At 39.2% G+C, this 23,271-nt stretch overlaps 1 protein-coding gene across 1 annotated transcript in view; it reads left to right on the top strand.

The window, feature by feature from the left end:
* Positions 1 to 21,824, top strand: part of LOC122136623 (gastrula zinc finger protein XlCGF8.2DB-like) — a 210,312-nt gene extending 188,488 nt beyond the window's left edge. The window contains exon 2 of the mRNA XM_042721006.1: positions 20,100 to 21,824. Coding sequence (XP_042576940.1) covers positions 20,100 to 21,067 — 968 coding nt within the window. The 3' untranslated portion in view covers positions 21,068 to 21,824. The remainder of the gene's footprint in view (positions 1 to 20,099) is intronic.
* Positions 21,825 to 23,271: the final 1,447 nt, after the last annotated feature.

Genomic DNA, 23,271 nt, shown 5'->3' with positions numbered 1-23,271 from the left:
GCTAGAAAAACCTGTGTACATTTATTGTTATTGTTCCCTTTCTGGTGTTGTGATTATTGATAAGAGTTTTAACTAAGAATAACTTGTGAGTGCTATTCTTTTTCTTGTATTGTAAATATTGACACATGACAATAAACAAATTGATTTGAGAAGAAATGAATTAATTTTTTATTGATCCTATTCCAGTATTGCTTTTTGTCCCGGCATTCCAGCAATTCTGCACATCAGTGCAGGCAAGCCCTGTCTTCCCTTGCCTCACAGCATTTTCTTCCTGCAGACAGATAGAAACAAAATCACACACCTTTTTAAATAATGGTTTGAGCATCACAGCACAATTGACTTCTTTTAGAGAAAACATTTTGTAAATCAAAATAACAAGGGTATGATGAAGGTAGAGCGTTTTTGTTACTTTTCAAAACAATTAATGAGCTGGGCCTGCAGCCATTAACATCAATGTTTAACCCCTTTATGCCTGAGTTTATTTAGACTTATATAAAAAAAATCTGGGAAAAATTTGAAAAGAATAATAAAAGAAAATACCCGCTGCATTTCTGGGTTTTTAATTCAACATAATCAAACAATTTATGTTAAAAAACTCAACAGATGTTTACTTCATCCCAAGTACAAGCAATATAAACAGTTTTTATGGTTAATATTTTCCCTTTACCTTTGTTAGATCACATTTAAGAATTGCAACCTTGTGCGGGAACGGCAGGGGTAGTTCACACTCTCTCACACTACACAATCTCTCTCACACATGCATACGCACACACACACACACACACACATACAGACACACACACACACACACATTTGTATTACTCGTCGTGTTCTGTTATAGATTAACACACGGATAACGTTACATACAAACATCTTAATACAAGCATAAGATGGGACTAACGTACCTTCCAAAGCACGGCGGCTGCATGGCTACAGGAACGTCCGGGTCCGGCGATACAGGTACAGCCTGCAGTCTCCACATCTCCCGTCTTGGTAACCAAAACCCAGGCGTTATGCGCTGAATTGTTAATGGACTGGCTTGGTTGAACATCGGCCTTTAGGTAAATTAAACTGCCCATATCGTGTAAAAGTGCACAGCCCACTTTGTCTGAATGGAGGTACTGAAACACTTTAGAGCTTTTCAGGTTATTAATTGCATTCCCATCCACCGCCATGGAATCTCAATCATATAAAATAAGAAAAGATCTGGATGTTGTTATGCTGGGCCATATCGACATGTTGTCCCGCCCATGATGTTACCTTACTTGGATGCGGAATGGTCAAAACACCATTTTTAACAAGCTTTTTTGGTCGAATGTTGCCATTCCAACGCCATTTTTGCACCACTACTCAGCCTGCGCCGGAAGTTCTTGGCAGAAACAGGAAGTAAACCGGAAGTGCCCGGGAAACTTATCTATAAAATTATATTTTTATGAAAAATACTGGTTACGCCAACTGACACAAACCAGTTACACCACCTGACCATGTTGCTTTTACAGCCAAAGGCCACTGTTTGTTAAAGAAATTGACACTGAAAATCAAGTATGACTGACAACAAGTTCAGCTGAAGTGCTTTTTTTTCAATGCTGGAAAAAAATCTGGCAGCAAGAAATCATCATAGTGATGAGCAGTGAACTCGTGTCTCGTATTGTAATTACAGTTAAGAAACAATATCTGACAAGAAATCACCATAGTCATGAACGGTGAACTCATGTTTCATATTGTAATTTTAATTTCCGTAATGTAATTTCGTATTGTATTGTGGCACCTATTGGGGGAAAAAGGATCTATCACATTATTTATAAAATATTAGAAATGTAATGAATTTTATCTTAGAGATGTAAATTGTAATCTCTGCCCAACATTTTTATTTATCACTGAATTTGTTCAAATGTAGTCACCCACTTCCTTCTGCTACATTATCAAATTATATATTATGTTACATTACATGATACTATATATTGCTTAAAGGAATAGTTCACCCAAAAATGAAAATGACCCCATGATCCCCCTCCACCTTTAAGCCATTTCAAGTTTGTGTATGACACTCTTCTTTAAAATAAATACAGTTGGAGTTACATTAAATGTAAATGGTTGATATTCAATAGTCCAATAAACTGCGTCCATCCATCATAAAACAGTGCTCCAGACGGATCCGGGGGTTAATAAAAGGCTCCTGAAGCAAATAAATGTGCATTTTTTATGAAAAAAAATATCCGTGTTTTAAAACGTTATGCAACCATAATCACTAGCTTTTAATATCTGCCATACTTGCATTCACTAGAGAGTGGTGTTCATCCACTTGAACGGCACTCTCTCATCAATGTGTGTACAACAGTTAGCAGAGACTTAAGATTATGGTTTATAAAGTTTTACATATGGAAATTTTGGTTACAAAAGTGCATAGATTCACTTCAAGAGCCTTTTATTATTAACCCACTGAGCTGTCTGGAGCACTTTTTTCTATGATGGATGGATGGATGCAGTTTATTGGACTTCTATTGGACTACTGAATATCACCCATTCACTGCCATTATAAAGCTTGGAAGAGCCAGGGCATTTTAACATTACTCTTTCAGACATATACAATCGGTGTTAAGTCATATGCACCTTGGATGGATTGAAGGGGAGTTAATCAGGTGATAATTTTCATTTTTGGGTGAACTATCCTTTTAAAAATTTAAATGAATGGATTAGAAATATGCATTAAAGCTAAACATTTCAAAAACACTAATGTGATGTGACAATTATTTTATCCTAGACTTACAGAGCTTTGATAATAAAACTTTAGATAAAATCAACACTTATAAAGTAAAAACAACAACAATAAAATAGTTCCATATAGTAGGTTAGTTTATATTACATCTTTAATCAGCATCATAAGCTAGTGATGCTCCAGACTGGACTATTGCAATGCTCTCCTGGCGGGCCTTCCTGCATGTACTATCAAGCCTCTGCAACTGATCCAGAATGCAGCAGCGAGGGTTGTCTTCAATGAGCCGAAAACAGCCCCATGTTACTCCTCTCCTCATCAGGTTACACTGGCTACCAGTAGCCGCTCGCATCAAATTCAAGGTACTGATGCTTGCCTACAAAAGACCACTGGCACGGCGCCAACTTACCTAAACTCACTAGTTCAATCTCTTATGCACCCTCCAGAAGGTTTGCGCTCTGCAAGTGGACGACGCCTTTGTGTTGCCATCCCAAAGAGGTTCAAAATCACTCTCACGGACTTTTTCCTGGACTGCTCCCAGCTGGTGGAATGACCCTTCCGATCTCAATTCGAACAGCTGAGTCTTTACTCATTTTCAAAAAACATCTAAAGACTCATCTTTTTCGCCTTGCACTTAACTAACTAATATTAGTAACTTACCTTTTTTTTCTTTTTTCTCTTCTATCATATGCCCACAAAAAAAAAAAAAAAAAAAAAAAAAAAAAAAAACCCTGGCTACATGTTCTGTACTAGGACTAACTGAGACTTGTCATAGCACTTTGTATACCGTTGTTGTTTTCCCCCCCCATCTTTTTCTCGTTGATCTGAGTGTTTCTACTGTTCTCATTTGTAAGTCGCTTTGGATAAAAGCGTCTGCTAAATGATTAAATGTAAATGTAAATGTAAATGTGATATTTGACTAAATTGGCTCCCAACAGAAAGGCTTGTAATAGGAGTCAAATGGTGTAACCGGTTACATCACTTGACATTTCAGTTTAAAATAAAAAAATATGACAGGCATTATCATGGACACCTATGTAAGTACACAGCCTTGGTGGGAATATTTCAACTGTAATTTTTAAAGTTAATACTCATTTTTATAATAATGATGAATTATGAATCATACCATTTGACATGTACTGTATACCTTAGAATACCTGACCAGACCCTAGAAATGTAAAATTATCTCACATTTTAAAGAGAGTTACTAATCTTGCCATGCAGCAGTTAGTATCACCAGAGGTCCTTCTCTGTGATATAATTTGTGTCACATGAACTTTTTCCAAAATATTAACAAAATGGCTCCTTGAATGGAGGTTACACCACCTTGACACTTCAGGAATTTGACTTGGCTCACATTATTCCTCAAATGAATCTAAAAGATTTATAAATTTTAACATTTATTAGACTTTAAAAATAACTTCTAATGTAAGTGAACTTAAAACAATCTTCACATAAACCCATTATAATAAATAAGGGAGGAAACCCAAGGTCTAACTCGGACCAAGGAAACAGAACCGGAGCACACAACGTTTTTAATTTATTAATAAAAACCGACTAACGTTTCGATGCTCATGCGTCTTCTTCAGAGTCAAACAATGAAAATGGCAACATACAAATTTTATAGCATTGAAAGTTCAAATCATTGGCCACAAGCCTAGATGGGTGTGGTACATCAATTAATTAATCATAATTAGGCACTCAGGTGTACACCAGGTGTGAATTATAAAAAGCACCATGAGAGGCCCCAGTTCCTCATTCAGGACCATTAGGGTTCCACTGTGTTTGAGAGTGAAAATCCAGAATGCCTCTCTTTGTAGTAGGTACTTGACTATATCGCCACCTCGTTGGGAGAGTAGAATTCTTTCAATCCCCCAAAATTTTAAGGACGCATTAGAGCCGTGATTAGCTTGTACATAATGTCTCGCAATTGCATAGTCCATATTACGGTTCCGAATTGCTGCTTTATGTTCTGCAATGCGTATTTTAAGGGTGGTGGGCGTTTAGTCTGACCTACATACACTAACCACATGGACATTTCAACATATAAATCAAGTGGGTGGTATTACAATTAATAAAGGAGTTAATCTTGTATTTTTTACCTGACTGAGGATGGAAAAAAATTGCTTAGTATCATTTGAGTTAGAGCAATGGGTACAATGTCCACCTCTATAGAAACCCACAGGAGGGAGCCGGCAACCACGTAGATTTTAGTGAAGTGCTCATGGTCGTGTGAACCAACCTATCTCTCAGTGAGCAGCGGACGACGCTTAAGTAATGCGCGGCGATTCTGCACATATATCTTTAAGAGCTGCCACCATCGCTCTGCAAGATGTGCCAATGTTTTCTTAATCGCATGCTTTATTTCTTCGCCAATATAGAGAGAACTCTGTGGAGAAGCAAAGTCTTTTGTCTAGAGAACGTGTGTTGGTTTTAATCAAGAGATGTGATCGTTGCGTCGATCTAGCTCGTTCATAAGCTGGCGGAAATGTTTGTTTTCAGATAGCCCCTATTACGAAAGCGTTCTATCATTTCTACTGCTCCTCGCTCAAACTCTGCATCATTACTACAATTTCTTCTTAAGCCGTTAAAATTTGGCCAATAGGAATATTTTTAATGAGTTGTTTAGGATGATGGCTATCTGCTCTGAGGATAGTATTTCTGCTAAGAGGTTTACGATAGATCGATGTCCCTAAACCCCTTCCTTGGGAATTTTTTTTTTGTAAATAGTCAAAATCTAAAAAAGCTTTAATATTATCTGTAGAGTGTTCTACTGTGAATCTCAGAAAGGATGTGGTAGCGTTTAATATAGGCCATGGAAAATCTCCAATTCGACACGGTCCCTGTCCAGATGAAGAAAAGATCATCGATGTATCTCTTCCACAAAAGGGATTTTGGGAAGAAATAAGTTGTTTAACAGGATTCCCAATAAATTTGGCTTCCCAAAAACCCATTACTAGGCATGCATACGACGGTGCAAAACAACTCCCCCATACTGACCCCACGCTTTTGTAGATAATAATGGCCCGCATATTGGAAATAGTTCATTGTTAAAATGACTTCCGACAATGTCAGTAAGAATTCGTTGGGAGGAACTATATCCGTGGCCCGTCTCTCAAAGAAATGTAGTAACATTATAATAAATGCCATATTTAGCTAGGCTACCTGTGTCCCTCAGCAGAAATATACATCACTTGAATAAAGTTATCAAAAGCTGAATTCTAAACTAAATACTGATGAATCCTTAAAGCTATAAAATTATTGATTTCCTCTTTTTTTATTTTATTCTTGATGAACAGACATCACAGCAGCTGGTTATTAGATTGTTTGACTGGCGCTGCTGAATGTGACGTGGATCTGACACGCATTGTATTTTCTCTCAACTCTCTTTACCTTTTCTGACCCACTTCAGGTCTTAAGGGGTGGTCACACTGCACTTTTCGTTCCATTGACTTCCATTCATACGCATGCGAATGCATCAGACCGGAAACGCAAGCTCATGCGAAAAATTTCGCATTTCGCTGCGTTCCAAAGTTCAAGTTTGGTGAACTCTGACCTGCGAATTCGCATCACGTGAAGACATGGGACCAGTTAGAATATCGTACGTCACTGCGTGACCTCTATGTCACAGGAGACAGCGTGACCTCTCTGTACAGAAATTCAAAAATTAAGGAAGCGCTAATTTTAGCCGTAGCGCAATCTTTAAAAAATTAAAAAATAAAAATAAAAACCTGCATGGTTCGCAGTGTCAATGGAAACAGGAACAGGTACATTTGAATGAGAACACATTTTATAATTTTTTATTGCTTAGTGTGTATGTATTTATATAGAGAGAGAGACAGAGAGTAAAAAATAATAAAACACTTTCGACGCCGTCGCAAAAGGCACAGTACAAGCACATTAATCCATGTTGTGATAACTGAGGGGAGACCGTTAACCTGCTCCCGCCCATATTCGCAGCGGTGTCCGAAAAAATTTCGCATGTTCAAAGTCTAGTGTGACCGCCCCTTTAAACGAAAAGTCTCTTCTATTGAACTTACGAGTTGAATCGGGTGTGTTAGATGAGTGTGAGACCGTCCTGGGCTGCTCCAGGACAGTTTGGAAAACCATTTTCAGAGACATGTCTTAAATGTGACTCATTTGGTAACATATTTTACATTTACATTTATGCACTTAGCAGACGTTTTTATCCAAGGCAACTTACAGTGCATTCAGGCTATAATTTGTTTTTATATTTTTTTATATATATATATATCAGTATGTGTGTTCCCCTGGGAATTGAACCCTCAACCTTTTGCGCTGCTAACGCAATGCTCTACCTCTGAGCCACAGGAACACATATTACATGCATGCACAGTTTATAAGGCAGCTTTAATCTCCTTTTTGTGGTTACTTAATGACCTTAACTGACCACGACAGTGCATGCACGTAGGTTTCTTTTGCGATTTGATATGAAATGATTACAGACTACCAGCAAGTGCCGACGCCTTTTGTGCAATTGAAAATCACGCGCTGCAAGCACAGTGTACTGTTTTTTCCTGCCGCTGAAGTTTGAAGTGGAGTGCACATCTACAGTCTTGATGTAGGCATAAAGATTGTTTCACGAGATGTGCTTAGGTCTTCGTGTTGTCGCATCTTCCTCTTTATGATGCGCTCCAAATGTTTTCGTGTGTGGTGAAGATCTGGACGTGCAGGTGGCATTCAGTACCCGGATCCTTTTCTACACAGCCAGATGTGGTATTGATGCAGAGTATGTTGTACTGGCATTGTCATGTTGAAAAATGCAGGTCTTCCGTGAAAGAGACGACCGTACTGGATGGAGCATCGGTTGTGATAGAACATTGGAGATACCTATTCAGCATTGAATGGTGCTTCCAAGATGTGTAAGCTGCACAGCCACACACACAAAACCTCAGCAACCCATTACCATCAGAGATGCCGGCTTCTGAACTGAGCGCTGATAACAAATTTGGGTTGTGCTTGTCCTTTTTAGCCCGGGAAATGTCAGGGCGTCCCATTTTCCAAAAAGAAACTTAAAATTTTTGATTTTTCTACCCCCAGAAAAGTTTTCCAATTTCCCAACAGCCCAAATTTTAAAGGGACCCTTTGGGCCCCAGAAAAACGCCTGCGCTTCTGGACCCGTTTAGATATGGCTTTTTTTTTTGACTTTTTAGAGTTTTAGCCGGGAAACGGCAAAATTTGGCCGGGGGTTTGGGTTTTCACCGAATTTTTTCTGGAAGTTTTCCCTGAGCCCAGGTTTTTTTTTTCCCTTTTAACAGTAGCTTTCCCGGGAGGTGAGGCAGACCCAATCAAAGGGGCCCACGAGATCCGGGCACCCCAGGGGGGTTTTTTCCGGCCTTGCCCCCTTCGCAAAAATTTGTTCCGGGATTTTTTGGAATTTTTTGGTGTATTATGACTGTGTTGATGAAAAACTTAGACTTTTTCCCATTTTTCCTGAAAAAAACCTTTTTTGGATTTGCTCCAAAATTTTTCACCGCGGGCTTTGGGGGGAATTGGTGTTTCTCGCCCCATCTTAAATTTCTGAGAGGCCCACTGCCACTCTGAGAGGCTTTTTTTTATCCCAAAAACCCATGTTGTAAATTGCCCTTTAAAAGTTGAAAATTGGGGCCTTTCAGCTTTTCCCTTTAATGTACATTTAATTTTTTGGCCTCTTATTTTTTCCGCCCCAATTTTTTTGGCCCTGCCCAATTTTCAAAAAAATCCAAAATGACCCAATATTTGGCATGCCTTTTAAAAATGTCTCACTTTAAACTTTTGATTGTTATCTAAAATTCTTGTAAAATAAAAAATAATTTCATGGGGTTTGGTATTTTATTCCATTCCTTTTTTACTCAAAATAGTACTTTTCCCCCAACTTTTTGGATCGGGGTTTGTATTAAAGGGGTTCCGGGGAAAAAATGGGAAAAAATTTTATCACAAACACGAAAAAAAATTTATAAACGAAAAGCACTTTTTTTTTTGGGCCCCCTTTTTTCATGAGCTAAACTCAAAAATTAAGCTTTTTTTTTCATGTACACAAAAGGTATTTCTCTAAAATATTGTTCAAAAAATTTGTCTAAAATTGGGTCAGGGAGCACTTTTTCCTTGCCGAAAAAATCCACCCACCTCAAGGTGTGGCTTTATCAAGATGTGAGTAGACAGCGGGATTATTGCAAGGTGTGCCAAAGGCTGGCCAAAAAAAAAGGGCCATTTAAAAAAAGGGGCCTTTTTACTATATTGGGTGCCCGGGGGGGGGCCCAAAAAACCCAAACCCGTATTGGTGGGACCCCCCTTTTTGGGCCCACGCATAGCAAACATCCCCTTTCGCATAGAGTTGATCAGGTTTTTTTATTGGGGCCCTGGGGACTGTTGGCCACCCCTTTTCAATGGGGGGGTAAAAGCTGCTGGATATTGTCAGCCAGAAAATTTAAAAGGGCATAATTTTTGTTCGATAAAAAGCTTAAAAAACCCAAAAAATGCTTATCCGTTTTACGGTGGGGTTGACCCAGAAAGCAGTTTTTTAATTAGGAACTCTCCAAAATGGAACTTGGGGGGAAAGGGGGAAAAGAAAAATGAAAAAAAAGGTTTTTTTTTTTTTTTGCAAAACAAAAAAGTACCCTTTGATGGGTAAACTTTTGGTGTCATTTTGTGCCAAACTGGAAATTTTTTAAAGGAAAACCTGGCCCGCCCGTTTTAACTTTTTGGAATTTTAAAAAATTTGTTTGCCTACTTTTGCTGATGAACTTGCATCTCCTAAGTAAATCGGGTTTTCTCTACGTTGATAAAATAGAAAAAATATTACGATGATGGAGGGAAACTTTTTTTTAGAAAAAATTGGCCCCTTTGAAAACTGAACTTTTTTTTTTAATGGTACTCTTCCAAAAATCCTTCAGTCTATCACTCACACACCCCCCCACTTATTTTCTCTAATTTTTACACTACCAACTTTTTCAGGGGTAGTGGGTTTAAATTTTTAAAAATCTAAATCTTCGACTTGTCATTTAGACCCTCTACCAACCCTTTATTTAAAAAGCGTTTACCAGCCCTTTTGCAGTTGTTTACAAAAATTGTTCATGCTTCATTTGGGGTTCGGTTTTATCCCATTTTTTAAACTGCTATTTTTAATCCCTACTTAAAAAACCCCGGGTTTTGTTCCCTTTTAAATTTTAAAAATTTTCGTCCAATTTAAAAATTTTTTTAGTCTAAGGCAGTGGAAAAGGGGAATGAAATTTCCCAAAATTCAAAACATCTGCCCAATAAAAATTTTATGTAAAATTTCCCAAATCGGGTTTTTTGGTCCCCCCCGCACACTGGGGTGTTTTGTCAGAATAACAAAGTTTCTACTTTTGGCAGGATTGGCTTTTACTTACTTGTCCTTTTGATTGAGCGCTGCCTTTGATTGTTTTCCCCAAAAAATATTCTTAAACAGTTTCTTTTCCACGGGTTTTACGGGCCACTGCTCTTTTCTTGGTTTAGGTCAACCACGGACGCAGTCAGTGTTTCATTTAAAGGTTTTAGTTCAAGAATATCTACACCCCAAAGGGGGTTTTCCCCCGGGGTTTTGTTTTGGGCCGTTTTCTTTTCATTTTTTAAATATCTTATATATATATATAAAAATATTTTATATAAATATATTTTATAATTATATATATATTATTTTTCTCAGGTTTTCCCAAAAAAATTTAGCATATTTTTCAACAAGTTCATTTTTTTCCCAAAAATGTAAGGGAAAAAAATTAAAATTTCATTTTTTTTGGATTCATTGCCCCCCAAATGAAATATTTCGGGTTTTTTATTTTTTAAAATACTGATGTTTTTTGGCATTAAAAGCTCATAAAAAAACCCAAAATTCCTATCTCAAAAAAAAAACTTTAATTTCATCCGCCCAAATAAAAGGGAAAAATGTTTTTTTAAAACAAAAAAAAAAAACCTTCAAATAATTTTTGTTCAGTTTTGCACTCAATACTTTGGGGGGGGGAAACCTTTTGCAGAAATGATGCTTTAATGCGGCGTGGGTGGGGGGCAATCAGCCGGGGGGCATGTGAGGTGGGTTGGGGCCCCGGAAAGCTTCGTAGCGGCCCCTTTAAATCATCCCTTTGTTGGGGCTTTCGTCTTTCAACTTTCTCTTTAAAAAATCCCCCAAAATTCTCTATGGGGGTTTAGGTAGGAGAGTTGGCAGGCAAAGGGCACCGTTTAAAACCTGGTCGTAAAACCCCTTTTTTCCCGTGGTTTTGGGACTGTGACAGGGGGAAAGGGGTGCTGAAAAAAAAGAAAAACTTTCCCCATAAAGTTTTCAGCAATGGAAGAAAGAAGTGCTCCAAAAAATTCTGTAGCTAGCGGGGGACCCCGCCCTTGGGTAAAAACACAGTTGGGCCAAAACCAGAGTGGGCATGGCAAACCCCCGACCATCACCGACTTGGGTACGGGCAAAGGGGTTCAGGCATTTGGCCCCTTTTCCCCAGCTTCCTCAAGGGCTTTGGCACCTTGATTTCCCAATGAATGCAAAAAAATTTTCTTTCATCCGAAAAAAAGTACTTTGGACCATGAGCAACAGCCCTGCTGCTTCCTGTAGCCCCCGGTCAGGGGGCTTTGGGCCCCTGTTTTTGGTTTTTAAAAGCACACGCCTGGCACGGTGGCCCCTTTGGGGGGTTTATTAAAAATCAGTCCACGGGTTCCGCAGGTCCCCCCCAAGGGCGGAAAACGTCCTTTCCACAATCTTCCTCAGGGTCCCGGGCACCCCTTTCGTTGGGCAAATTTTTTGCCACACTTTTTCCCTTTCCCCCACGGGTTTCCCCCCGAGGTGCCTTGAACCCAATCTGGGAAAAAGGCCCATTTGTTCAGAAATTTTTTCTTGTCTTTCCCTCTGCCTTTAGGGTGTCAGGTCGGCAGTCTTCCAACCCTGATTGGGGGTTTTGAGTAAGGGAACCCGGCTGGGGTTTTTTTAAAAAACCCCAAAAGGGAAACTTTTTCAGGTGTTTAGAGTTTAAATTAAATTGATTAAGATGGAAAAAAAGGGAAATTAAAGGCGTTTTTTTGAGAACCTTTTCAGAAAAGGGTTAATTTTTTTAGATAGGGGAATTTTTTGGGTTTTTAGAGCGGGATGCCAAAAAAACATCAGTATTTAAAAAAATAAAAGGGCCTGAAAATTTTTGTTGGGTGCCCAAAGAAACAAAATATATGAAAATTTTTTTTTATCATTACCTTATGGAAAAAAAGGGAAAGTTTTCACCTAGGCTTTAAATTTTTTTTTGAGGCCCCGTATGCTCCCTTTGGTTTTTTATTTTAAGGAAAATTTTGGTTTTTAATTTTTTACTATTTTGCGGAAACCCAACTTTTCCTGTCTCCCAACCCAACCCGGGTTTTTTTCCTCCCCCATCTTTTTCAAGTGTTTTGCCCCAAATTAAAGACTGGCTTTTAAAACGAACGTCTTGAAGGTTTAAAAGGCAATTAAAAACCCGGGCTCTGGTTGTTTGGGACTGACATTTTGTCAAAAATTTTAATTTTTTTCCCCTTTTCACATGACAATACTGCCCAAACTGGCCTTCCCGTCAGGTTTAAAATTTGGGTGTCAACATGGATAAACAACAATTTTCTTTTAAAACTCAAATTAATAAATTAAAACCCGGGGCATACTTTTCCCTTTGCACAATAAATCGTCTCGTCCTTTTTTAAAAAAATAATACTGCCGTTCTCAAACACACGGGAGTTTCCTCAGTAAAAGGGCTACGGCAATGCTCTTCTCACAGGTAAATTTCCCCCCAAATTTCGCATAAGCTTTAATGGTTCAGAATTCTGAGCTGTGGTTTTCCCAAAACCTTTTTAGGGTCACATTCTTTCTCCCGCAAATTTCATGGCTTCCAGTAAAAATTTTAGGTTTAATTTAAAATCTTTTAATCACTTAAAGGCCCCTTTATAAAATTTTCACCACAATACCTTTTCTCAGCTTTTCCAGGGGTTTTCACCCTTTAAGTGCACTTAGATCTTTTCTTCAATTTCCTTGTTTGGACCCCGGTTATAAACCCTGGGTGGCAGATCTTTTAGTTTTTGTTGCCCCCCCCCTATGGAACTCTTTCCCCCCGAGGTTTGCAAAAAGCGAGTGTTTTTGAAATTTAAAAAAGTTTTCTTAAGGCAATTTTTTTTTATACAGGTTTTTTTTAACTTGGGTTTTTAGCCCTTTAAAACACTTATATGTATTGTGGTTTCTTTTTGGTGTTTTTTTCTTTTGCAGGACCTGTATATTGCTTTTAAGGGGGACCCGGGTGTTTTAAAGGCGCCCCCAAAAAAAAAGGGTTATTATTATTTTTATTATTATTATTATTTTTTTATCATAAAAATTTTTAAAATTGCATTTGAAACCCCGATGGCACATGGACTTTTTTATGATCTCTTGCTAAATTTTGGCCCTTTATCGTATATTTGGGCCCCTGCTGTCTATGGGAGGGGTCAGGGGCTCTCAGAATGGGATTTAAAAAATATTTGTGTTCCGAATATAGGTATTATGGGTTTGGAACGACATGAGAGTGAGTATTTAATGACAGAATTTTCATTTTTGGGTAAACTGTCCCTTTAACCCTATGGGGTCTGAAGGGGTTTTGAGACCCTGAATAAGTTTTGACATGTCCTGACATTATTGACATTTTCCAAAACAAGTAAGTCTTTAAGTCCTTTTTAAAAATGTCCATGCTTGATGAGGATTTTACAGATAATGGCAGAGCATTCCAAAGTGTTGGAGCCGCAACAGAAAAATCGTGATCTCCACTCCAATGAGATTGGTAAGGGACCAGCATTATCTCTTAGTATTTAGGAGGCCTGGATCATGCAGAGCTTTATACACAAACTCAACAACTGTATTGTATTCGATATTTTACAGCAGCCATGCAAGATGCCCAACACAGGTTGTTATATGAATCCCTTTTCTAGTGTTAGGTTAAAAGTGTCACTTACGTCACAAGTGCCACATACGCATTGCAATAACTTCGTTGTTTATTTCACCTTTTACCTCCTTAATCGTGATATGTACACACATACTTCACCAAATAGGGATTACCAACCACATTCGACAACCGCAATTACCCCCAAAAAATACAGGTATGGACAACCACAACCAACCAACATGCAAGACTTTCTAAAAGCGGTCTCCCGAGCGTAACACAACCAGCAGCACCTCTATCTTCGGTAGTTTAGTTAAAATGTGTGGACAGAAAGAGTCTTTATTTCAAAAAATGGCAGAGACCAAATTCTTCTTCACTCCCCGCAAGATGCCAAAATGTTAAATGCAGTTGTCCCTCATAGCAACGTAAAGTGTGTAACCACAGCCAATAACTACTAACCACAAATCTCATGTACCTGGTCTTTCTCTGCTGGATAAAACCAGAACATCTTATAAATGTTTTTCTTCAGAGAGAGTGAATCCTGGCTTCTATTCCTCTTAGTGTGTCTTCCAAAAACGAACCGTAATCCATCCGAGATGAACTTCAATTTTCAACGTTTTTTAATGAGGTGATGTTGGGCATCTTTCAAATGATACCTTATACCAAGACAAAAATAGTGGCGGGGCTGCGACCCCTGAGGGTTAACATCCATTACCACCAACATAATGAGAATCACACTTTATCAACGGGGGCCCAAACTTAGACAAGCATCTAAAGAGTTGGAAACGGTTACCTTGCATTGGCTGTGTTGCCTGTGACAAGCCATATGGATGCAGTAGACGAAGAGGGTGCTTGAGGAGTTTGTTAGAAGTGAGACTGGATGCCTTTGTCTGGTTCTTCGGGAGATAAGAGAGATCAAATCGACAAAGTTTTGTATGGTAAAACTGCCGAAAGGTCAAAGACTCAAGAGGAGAGTTTGAAGAGTCCTGGAGAAGTCATTCTCAAGAAAGAAGGTTTGAGCAAAAGAGTGGTTGGCAGTAGGAACCTTTAACCTCCCTAACAGTCACACACACTCATTGAGGGAATAGCTCACCATTATGTGCTACCATGCTTTAGGGTTTTGTTTCCAATGCAGATTGTGTCAAAGCAGGCTTTACAGTTATTAAAAAAGGGAAATAGTGTGCCAGTCTATTCTGGCCAGACGAGGACCAGCAGTTTAATTCTGTTTGCAACAAAGTGAGATTGTGCAGAGGACTCAATATGGTTCCGAGTGGTCTTTTCCCGGTGGTCCGTCTAGAGACGAGGTCTTCCCTGGGGAATCTGTCTTGGGGCTCATTATAGTTGTTCATGGTCTCAGATGACATTCGAGGGGCTGTAGAGGTCACTATATGGGATTATCCATCATATGATTCTGGATAAGGACTGTATTTGGGGGCTATGGGACCATGGAATAAGAAAGGCAACGGACACTAAATTACAGATGCCATTCTATATAAACAAGGTAAGAAGTACATTGCATGTTTGTTACTGGGGAAGTGTTCCTGGGTCCGGTTGACCTAATTAATGACAGCCTAACAATCCTTTAACGCGATTTGTAATAGTAACCGGCGTGATTAATATGTTATATGTAAGTCAGGTTAAAAGATGGGCTCTAATACTAGATTTACAATGTCCAGAATAGTGTCTGCCTCCTGAAACACTGTAGGTTAGATTGTTCCGTAGTTTTGGCTCTAAATAGGAAATAGATCTGCCGCCAGCAGATGGATTTTGATATTCTAGGTATTATCAAATGGCCAGAGGTTTGAGATTGTCGCAGAGTGAAGGACTATAATGCAATAAGAGCTTGCATCAACATACTGAGGTGCTTAAAAAACTATTCAGGGCTTTATAAGTAATAATCACGAATTTTAACATCTATACGATGTTTGATAGGGAGCTCAGTGCCACCACCAGCTCGCGCCCTTGACAGAAAACAGGGCCCGATATGGCCATACTTTCTGGTTCTAGTAAGAACTCTAGCTGCTGCACTGTTTGGACTAGCTGGAGGGTGCTTATTAAGCATGCACGAACAACCCACTCAATAGAGCATTTACAATAAACTAAACTTGAGGTTCATGAACGCAATGGATTAAAAGTTGTGCAGTTTTTACCCGAAGTCTAGTAAAACAAACAGAGTACGATGCATTGTTTTGATATCCACAAAGGTTAGAAGATATTAAAGTAGCAGGTACATTCATTCACCTAGATACAAAGCATTTAGAGGTTAACTAATACCCATACCAGAGTTGTAAATAGGCTAATATACTTAGGGAACATACATACAACAATGCATATACAGTTTTATAAACACCTAAACTATGTCTCAAAGCAAAAATGTCTTTGTGTGTGTGTGTGCATTGTGTATTGTTTGTGTGGAGCCATCAAGGCATCTAGAGCCTGATGTTGGAGTGTGAACAAATAACCAAAGTCGTGACCTAGTTAGTATCTTCTGGATAGTGGGAGGAAAATAAAAAAACCCATTTGAAACTTAGAAACCATATAAATGTAGCCAGTGGGGCCAGGGCTGTAAATTTACATGCAAATCTACAAGTGCCCTGCATAAGCATGGGAACAGTACAGAACAAAATTGCTTGCTCTGCTGTGGAGTCAAGACATGTTGCAAATATGATTAAAGATGAATATGTGACAAGACTTAAGAATGTCACATTTATTAGTAGGTCTTTCGACACAGACAGTTTTACCAAATAAAATGGACAGCACTTTTCGAATTCATCCCACTACTCGATTGTGAGCACATAGTATGGGAACAGTTGAATTAAAGGCAGATTGTTAAAGATTTAAAAGCTAATATTAGTTGCAGATCCCGTATGCATGCAATCAGAACAGTGAGTCACTGCAGCCAATAGACAATCAGACGCTATGTCTCTTGGTGTCTTATGCTTCAAATTTCTCCAACACTAATGCAGCCAATTCCAACTGTTGCTTGTTTTGGGGAGTTTCTGTCTTTTAGTCTCCTCTTCAGCTGGTGAAATTAATGTTCAATCGGATTTAAATCTGGAGATGATTTGGGCAATCTAGCAGACTTTAATTTGCCTGACAAAGTCCTTGAATGAAGTGCTGGTTTTGGGTTATTGTCCTGATCCAATATAAGTGCTTTCTAATGAGTTTTGTGGCATTTTCTTGAATATTGGTAGCCACGATGATTTGTACCCTTCCAAATTCATTCTGCTACTGCCATCATACATTTAAGCCATCATTTAAAATGAAGAGGTCCTGTTTCTAGAGACAGTTCCCTTTTTTTCTCCACACTTTTGCTTTCCAGTCACTTAGATAAATGGTAATCTTTGTTCATCGGTCCATCAACTCCGTTCCAAAAATACTCTACTGGCTCACATTTTTTGAAGAATCTTGCCTTTCTTGAATTGACTTCCTCTTTTCTTTTAGCATCCAAATGCTTGCTTTTCTTTCAGAGTCTGCTTCCCTCGTCTTCACGCCTGGTTTGTGTGCTGTCATCATCGAATGCAAGACTTGGAATGCAGAAGCAATGGATATAACTGATAAGACACATTCCCTGCTTTTTATATCTGAAGAATTAATGCAACAGTACACAGCTGAACACTTAAAAGACCTGTGAGGCAACTGTTCCAATACTTATGCTTACATCAGATAGGGAGCTGAAACTCTAAAAGTGCTGATCTTCTTAGCTGTTTAAACACCCAATAATAAAATGTGACATTCTGTAGTTTTGTTTCCATATCATCTTTTAATCATATGTACAGATCTCTTGACTCCACAGCAAAACAGAACAATTTTGTCCTCTTTACTGTTCCAATACTTATGGAGGGTACTGTAAAAAGGCTAAAATGGTCTCTTAGACATGAAGTTCAAACAATCATCAATAGCTGTCATCACCCTGCTTTTATGAGCATTTTGAATTATTGCATCAGAAACGAGTGGTGGAAATGCTGAATTTTAAATAAAACTGCCTTAATTTGCAAAAAAAATAAAAAGTAGGGGAAAAAACTAAACAAAAAGGCAGGAGCTCAAAAACAAGGAACTACATAGAACGGAACTAAATCAAAAGAAAACCCGTAATATCAAAAGGTATAAAATAAATGCAAAAGGAAAACCAAACAAGACTAGGCTAGACACCTGCAGAAAAAAAGATCAAACAACAGAGACAAGAGTCCGTTTAACTCAGCAGAGCAGAGATTCGATCTGGCACAGGACAGAAAACAAGAGGGGGAATATAAAGGGTGAGTAACGATCTAAAAACAGGTGTAACCCTAACGAGATAATAAAGTAACCACAGGGGCAGGGTAACACTAGGCAATAGAGCACATGGCAAACAAACCAACTGATTGCCATTTGCTCCAGACAGACCAGAACACGACAAACAAACCTAGATCATGTCGGCGCCTTGACAGTACCCCCACCTCCAGGAGTGACCCCAGGTGCTCTAGGAACAGAGGAGGCCTGTCGGCAGTGGAAATAATCAAGGAATGGTCCAAGATATTCCGAGACGGCACCCAGCACCTCTCCTCAGGATCTATATACCCTTCCCAGTCCACAAGGTACTGGTATCCCCTATTACTCCTTCTGGCATCCAACGGCCTCCTAACAGAAAAACACTGGGGAACCGTCAATGAGACGGGGTGGGGGACTTGATACGAGACACGTGAAGACAGGGTGGACATAAGCAAAGAAAGATGGGAGCCTTAGCCGCACCGCTACTGGACTTAAGACTTTAGTAATACGGCATGGCCCTAAGAACCTGGGTGCCAGCTTGCGTGTTGGCACCTTAAGGAGCAGGTCCTTAGTGGAAAGCCATACCCTCTGCCCACAGCCACACTTGGGTGCAGGAGTCCAACGACGATCAGCTGCCACCTTGGCAAGTCTCCCCGCCTAAATTAGTGCCTTCCTGGCTCTTTGCCATGTGCGTCTGCACCTCTGGACAAAGGACTTGGCAGAGGGGACCATGGCATCAGGTTCCTGTGAAGCAAACAGAGGAGGCTGATAACCAATAGAACTTTGAAAAGGGGACATACCAGTGGCTGCCACAGGAAGTGTATTATGGGCATACCCTCCCCAGGTGAGCTGCTGGCTGGGGAAGTGGGATTGTGTGATACCAGACAGTGGAGCATCCGCTCCAAATCCTGGTTAGCTCGCTTGGACTGCCCATTGGTCTGCGGATGAAATCCGGACGCCAGACTCACAGAAGCACTGATCAGATAACAGAAGTCCTTCCAAAAATGGGAAACAAACTGGGCCCCCCTGTCAGAGACCAAGTCTTTGGGAAGACCATGAATCCTGAAGATGTGATCGACTACCACCAGTTTCCTTGGCAGAGGGCAATTTAGGTAGGGGAATAAAGTGTGCTGCCTTTGAAAAGCGGTCCACAACTGTCAAAATCACGGTATCGCCACTGGAGGAGGGGAGGCCAGTAACAAAGTCCAGGGCAATATAGGACCAAGGGTGGGTGGGGATAGGCAAAGGCCGCAGCAGACCAATAGGAGGCTTGTTAGAAGTCTTGTTCTGGGCGCAAACGAGCAAGCAGCCACGAGCTGTCTGACATCATGGGGCTGAAAACAACTAAACAAAAAGGCAGAGGCTCAAAAACAAGGAACTAGATAGAACTGAACTAAATAAAAAGAAAAACCCCTAATATCAAAGAGGTGTAAAATAATTGCAAAGGAACCCAAACAAGACTAGTCTAGACAGCTGCAGGAAACAAGATCAAAAAACAACAGAGACAAGAGCCAGGTTAACTCAGCAGAGCAGATATATTCGATCTGGCACAGGACAGAAAACAAGAGGGGAATATAAAGGGTGAGTAACGATCTAAAACAGGTGTAACCCTAACAAGATAAGGTAACAATAGGCAGTAGAGCATATGAAATATTGTTATGGTCATTTGTAAATGCCCGAACCAATCTGTTCATCAAAGTATTTCTGTATAATTGCCTCCGAGAATTTTCTTACACGACTGTCTTACAATGACCACATTCATTGTGTTTTGTTGTAAGCTTGCTTTATTATATATGAAAACTATTGTATTCAGCAGCATCCCCTACTTTTCTTATTGATTTATAGTGCCAGTTCATCAGAAAGTGACGATTTTGTTTTCTTTGACTTGTTGGATGGAAACTGTGCTTGTTTGCAAATGTTCTATGCAATATTCCAATTATACGCACAAGTTAAATTCACAACTTTGGATGGAAACCTGGCTGATGATCCTAAGCAGATGCTACAATCTTGTATATCTTTGTTTCGCTTTCTCCTTTTGAATGATGAATATATATTATTGATAACTGCTGATATAGACAGCTAATTCCTCTCACGCAGAACGCACACTGGCGACGCAAGGAGACAACACAGTCAGCTTTTGTCGCTGCTAGTTCTTTGAAGGCGGCTTGGTGTGACCCGGTCTTAAATGCTTTCATGTTGCTTTTCACATTTTTTGCTTCGTGGCTTTAAACTGTGTTTAACTTGTATTTATCTGTTTTTTGCTTTAGGCCAAGATCTGAATGCAATGGAACAGACAGATCAGTATGAGAAACTCCATGATTTAATAACTGATGAAAAAACTACACAGACTAAAACAGCTTCTATACAAAAAAGAACTCAGAAAACCAAATCTAACAACCGTTTCACCTGCCATCACTGTGGAAGGAGTTTCAGAGAAAAACAAAATCTTCAAACGCACATGAGAGTTCACACTGGAGAGAGACCATTCACCTGCCAACAGTGTGGAAAAAACTTCACTCAACAAGGATCCCTCAAAAGTCACATGAGAACTCACACGGGAGAGAAGCCTTTCACCTGCCAACAGTGTGGAAACAGTTTCACTCAAAAAGTATCCCTTAAATATCACATGAGAACTCACTCGGGAGAGAAGCCTTTCACCTGCCAACAGTGTGGAAACAGTTTCACTCAAAAATCACACCTTCAAAGTCACATGATAACTCACTCGGGAGAGAAGCCTTTCACCTGTCAGCAGTGTGGAAAGAGTTATACACAGAAAAGCACCCTTCGTTCCCACATGAGCATTCACACTGGAGAGAAGCCTTATACATGTGAACAGTGTGGAAAGAGTTTCCCTGCAAAACAAAACCTTAAAGTCCACATGAGAGTTCACACTCAAGAGAAGCCTTACTCTTGCAAGTATTGTGGGAAGAGTTTCACACATGCATGCTCCCGCTATTACCACATGAGAGTTCACACTGGACCGAAGCTGTTCACATGTGATCGTTGTGGAAAGACCCTCACAACAGAATTTAGTCTTAAGTGTCACAAGCTCAGGCACACTGGAAAGAAACCCTTCAAATGTGATCAGTGTGGAAAGGGTTTCATACGTAAGATGAGACTTAATTACCACATGAAGACTCATTCGGCAGAGAAATGCTGTAAATGTGCTCAGTGTGAAAAGAGTTTCAGGAATAAACGTAGCCTAAATGCTCACATTAAAAAACAACACACTTGAGAGAAGCCTGTGGGAAGAGCTTCTCACAAATAATCTTAAGATTCACATGAAATATGTGTGGAATCATGAAGAAACCCACACGAGATTTCACTCAGGGGAGAACCATTATGCCATCAAGTGTTTCTCAGTCAGAGGAAACCTGAAGACTCACAGAGGAGTTCACACTGGAGAGAGGCCTTTCAAGATCATTCTGGAAATAAAGTGCGACTGTGACGAGGTTTACCAAAAGAAGCAATTTAAAAAATCCCCAGCATATTCACTCTGGAGAAAGGCCTGTTAACTTTGATCAATGTAATACATTTGACATTACACCTGATAGATACACCTAAGAAGTCATGAAAGTTAGACAGTATTTTTGTGCTTTGTGGAGAAAGCTTTAAATAGCCCTGCATTTTAAGAGCGCATAAGAAAATAGGTATCTGTTTGAAATTAAGACTACGCTCACACCACAGCTGAATGTGTGCCATATCTGATTATGGCACCTTCATAGCCATGTCTTTTATTTGTATATTTCTATTTTTATCTACGGAATTAACTTGGAATTAAAATATTAAATTTCTGTCTTGCTGCAAAATTCCACAATGTAACTAAATGGTTATAAATAAAATGGTGAACTGCATGAAGTAATGAGCATTGCACTGAATTATTTGATGCATCTTTAGTGAGAGAATGCACAGGTAAAAAATTTTCAGTCTTGACTTACGGTGGTGGCCAAAATGATTAGGCCACTAGTATTTTCAGTAGCTAAAAATGGTTTTAAGTCAGTTATTTCCATCTTTTGCTGTAGTGTGAAAGTTTACACACTAAAGTAGGAAATTTCAGTTTACACTTCCAAACATTAATTTTACCATTAATTGTAATAATTATATAAGCAATATAGTTTTTTGTTTTTTACATTCAAATTTGTTTATTGTTTTGTTTAGATGTGTTTTCTTTTAGGAGTTTTTTCGCGAAACACTAATGTTTGGTTGATGTGCACTTGCAAGAAAAAATGGTTTTCGCTGTCATGTTTGATTTATTTTAGTTGACTGGGTGAATATTTGTTTAAGACCTGCCCTCTCATAGGTGAGGCTGATTTTATTGGTCAATTAATAGATCCATCTAGAGAAGAAGAGCAGCGGGAAGGGTTGCCTGAAGGGTTGGGTTCCGATAAAAATCTAACTTTTATAAATGCAAAATGTGTTATACGATTTATAGTATCGTTTGTGTGTTTAAGTATCACAGTTGACACAGACTGTGTGTTAACTATTTGTTTATTGAAACTGTTCATGGGTTGAAGACATTGAGGCCTGCCAGACTATACTGCACTATTGAACTTCACGCAATGCTCATTACTGGTCTTGGGACGTAACTGAGGAATAAGATAGACCTTTCAAGTCACCGGAAGCACTCAAAGTTCCACTGACATCAAGGGATGTTATGAGATGCTACCAGATACTGCACCCAGCCACCGGGAGTGTTGGGTGTTCCTCCGGCCTCGTGGGACGGACGGTGGAGGACTGTGTTGATGAGCACGGGAGAGTATTGTGACTGCTTAAAGAACGCAGGTACATTCTACTGGTTTTACTTTGCTTACTGAAGAATAAAGAGGCCAATTTGTAGTTTAAAATGCCCCACGCACACAAGCAGCGACACCGGTCTGCATCAGGGTGGCGTGCGAGGATGTTTATGTGTGTGAGTGGGCCCACATTTGTTTATATTCTGTTTATTGTATTGCTGTTCTGTATATCATATTACCATTTTACTGTTACAGTTCTCACGACAGTGAAGTGTTACTTTATACCTTCTGTTTGGGAAAAATTCACTGTGAGACTTATAATTTGGTTATATCAGTGCACTGGGTATTAAGTGAGTTACTGAATTTAATAATTCACTGAGAATTTACTTTTTATGAGTTAGGGAGTGTGCACTAAGTCAGGGGTTCCCAAACTTTTCCATTCCACGACCCACCTAGACAAGTATAATCTATTTCACCACCCACCAAAATATTTGAGATAAAAAAACAAAAAAACAATTGACATTACTTTAAACCTGATCTTAATTAAAAGTTTGATATGACAGAAATTAAGTATTTAATAAAAATAACCATTTTATTTTAGTGTATAAATATTTAAGTTTAAATTTCTTTGTTTACAGATGTTAAAATATGAAACGTCCATAAAAACGTGAAACGGGCTCACTCCAGTGAACTGTAATCTGTACTG

This window comes from Cyprinus carpio, chromosome B3, assembly GCF_018340385.1.
Source record: "Cyprinus carpio isolate SPL01 chromosome B3, ASM1834038v1, whole genome shotgun sequence".
NCBI classification, from domain to species: Eukaryota; Metazoa; Chordata; class Actinopteri; order Cypriniformes; family Cyprinidae; genus Cyprinus; species Cyprinus carpio.
The sequence above is the reverse complement of the archived record's forward strand: the minus strand, read 5'-3'. Positions and strand labels throughout refer to the sequence as shown.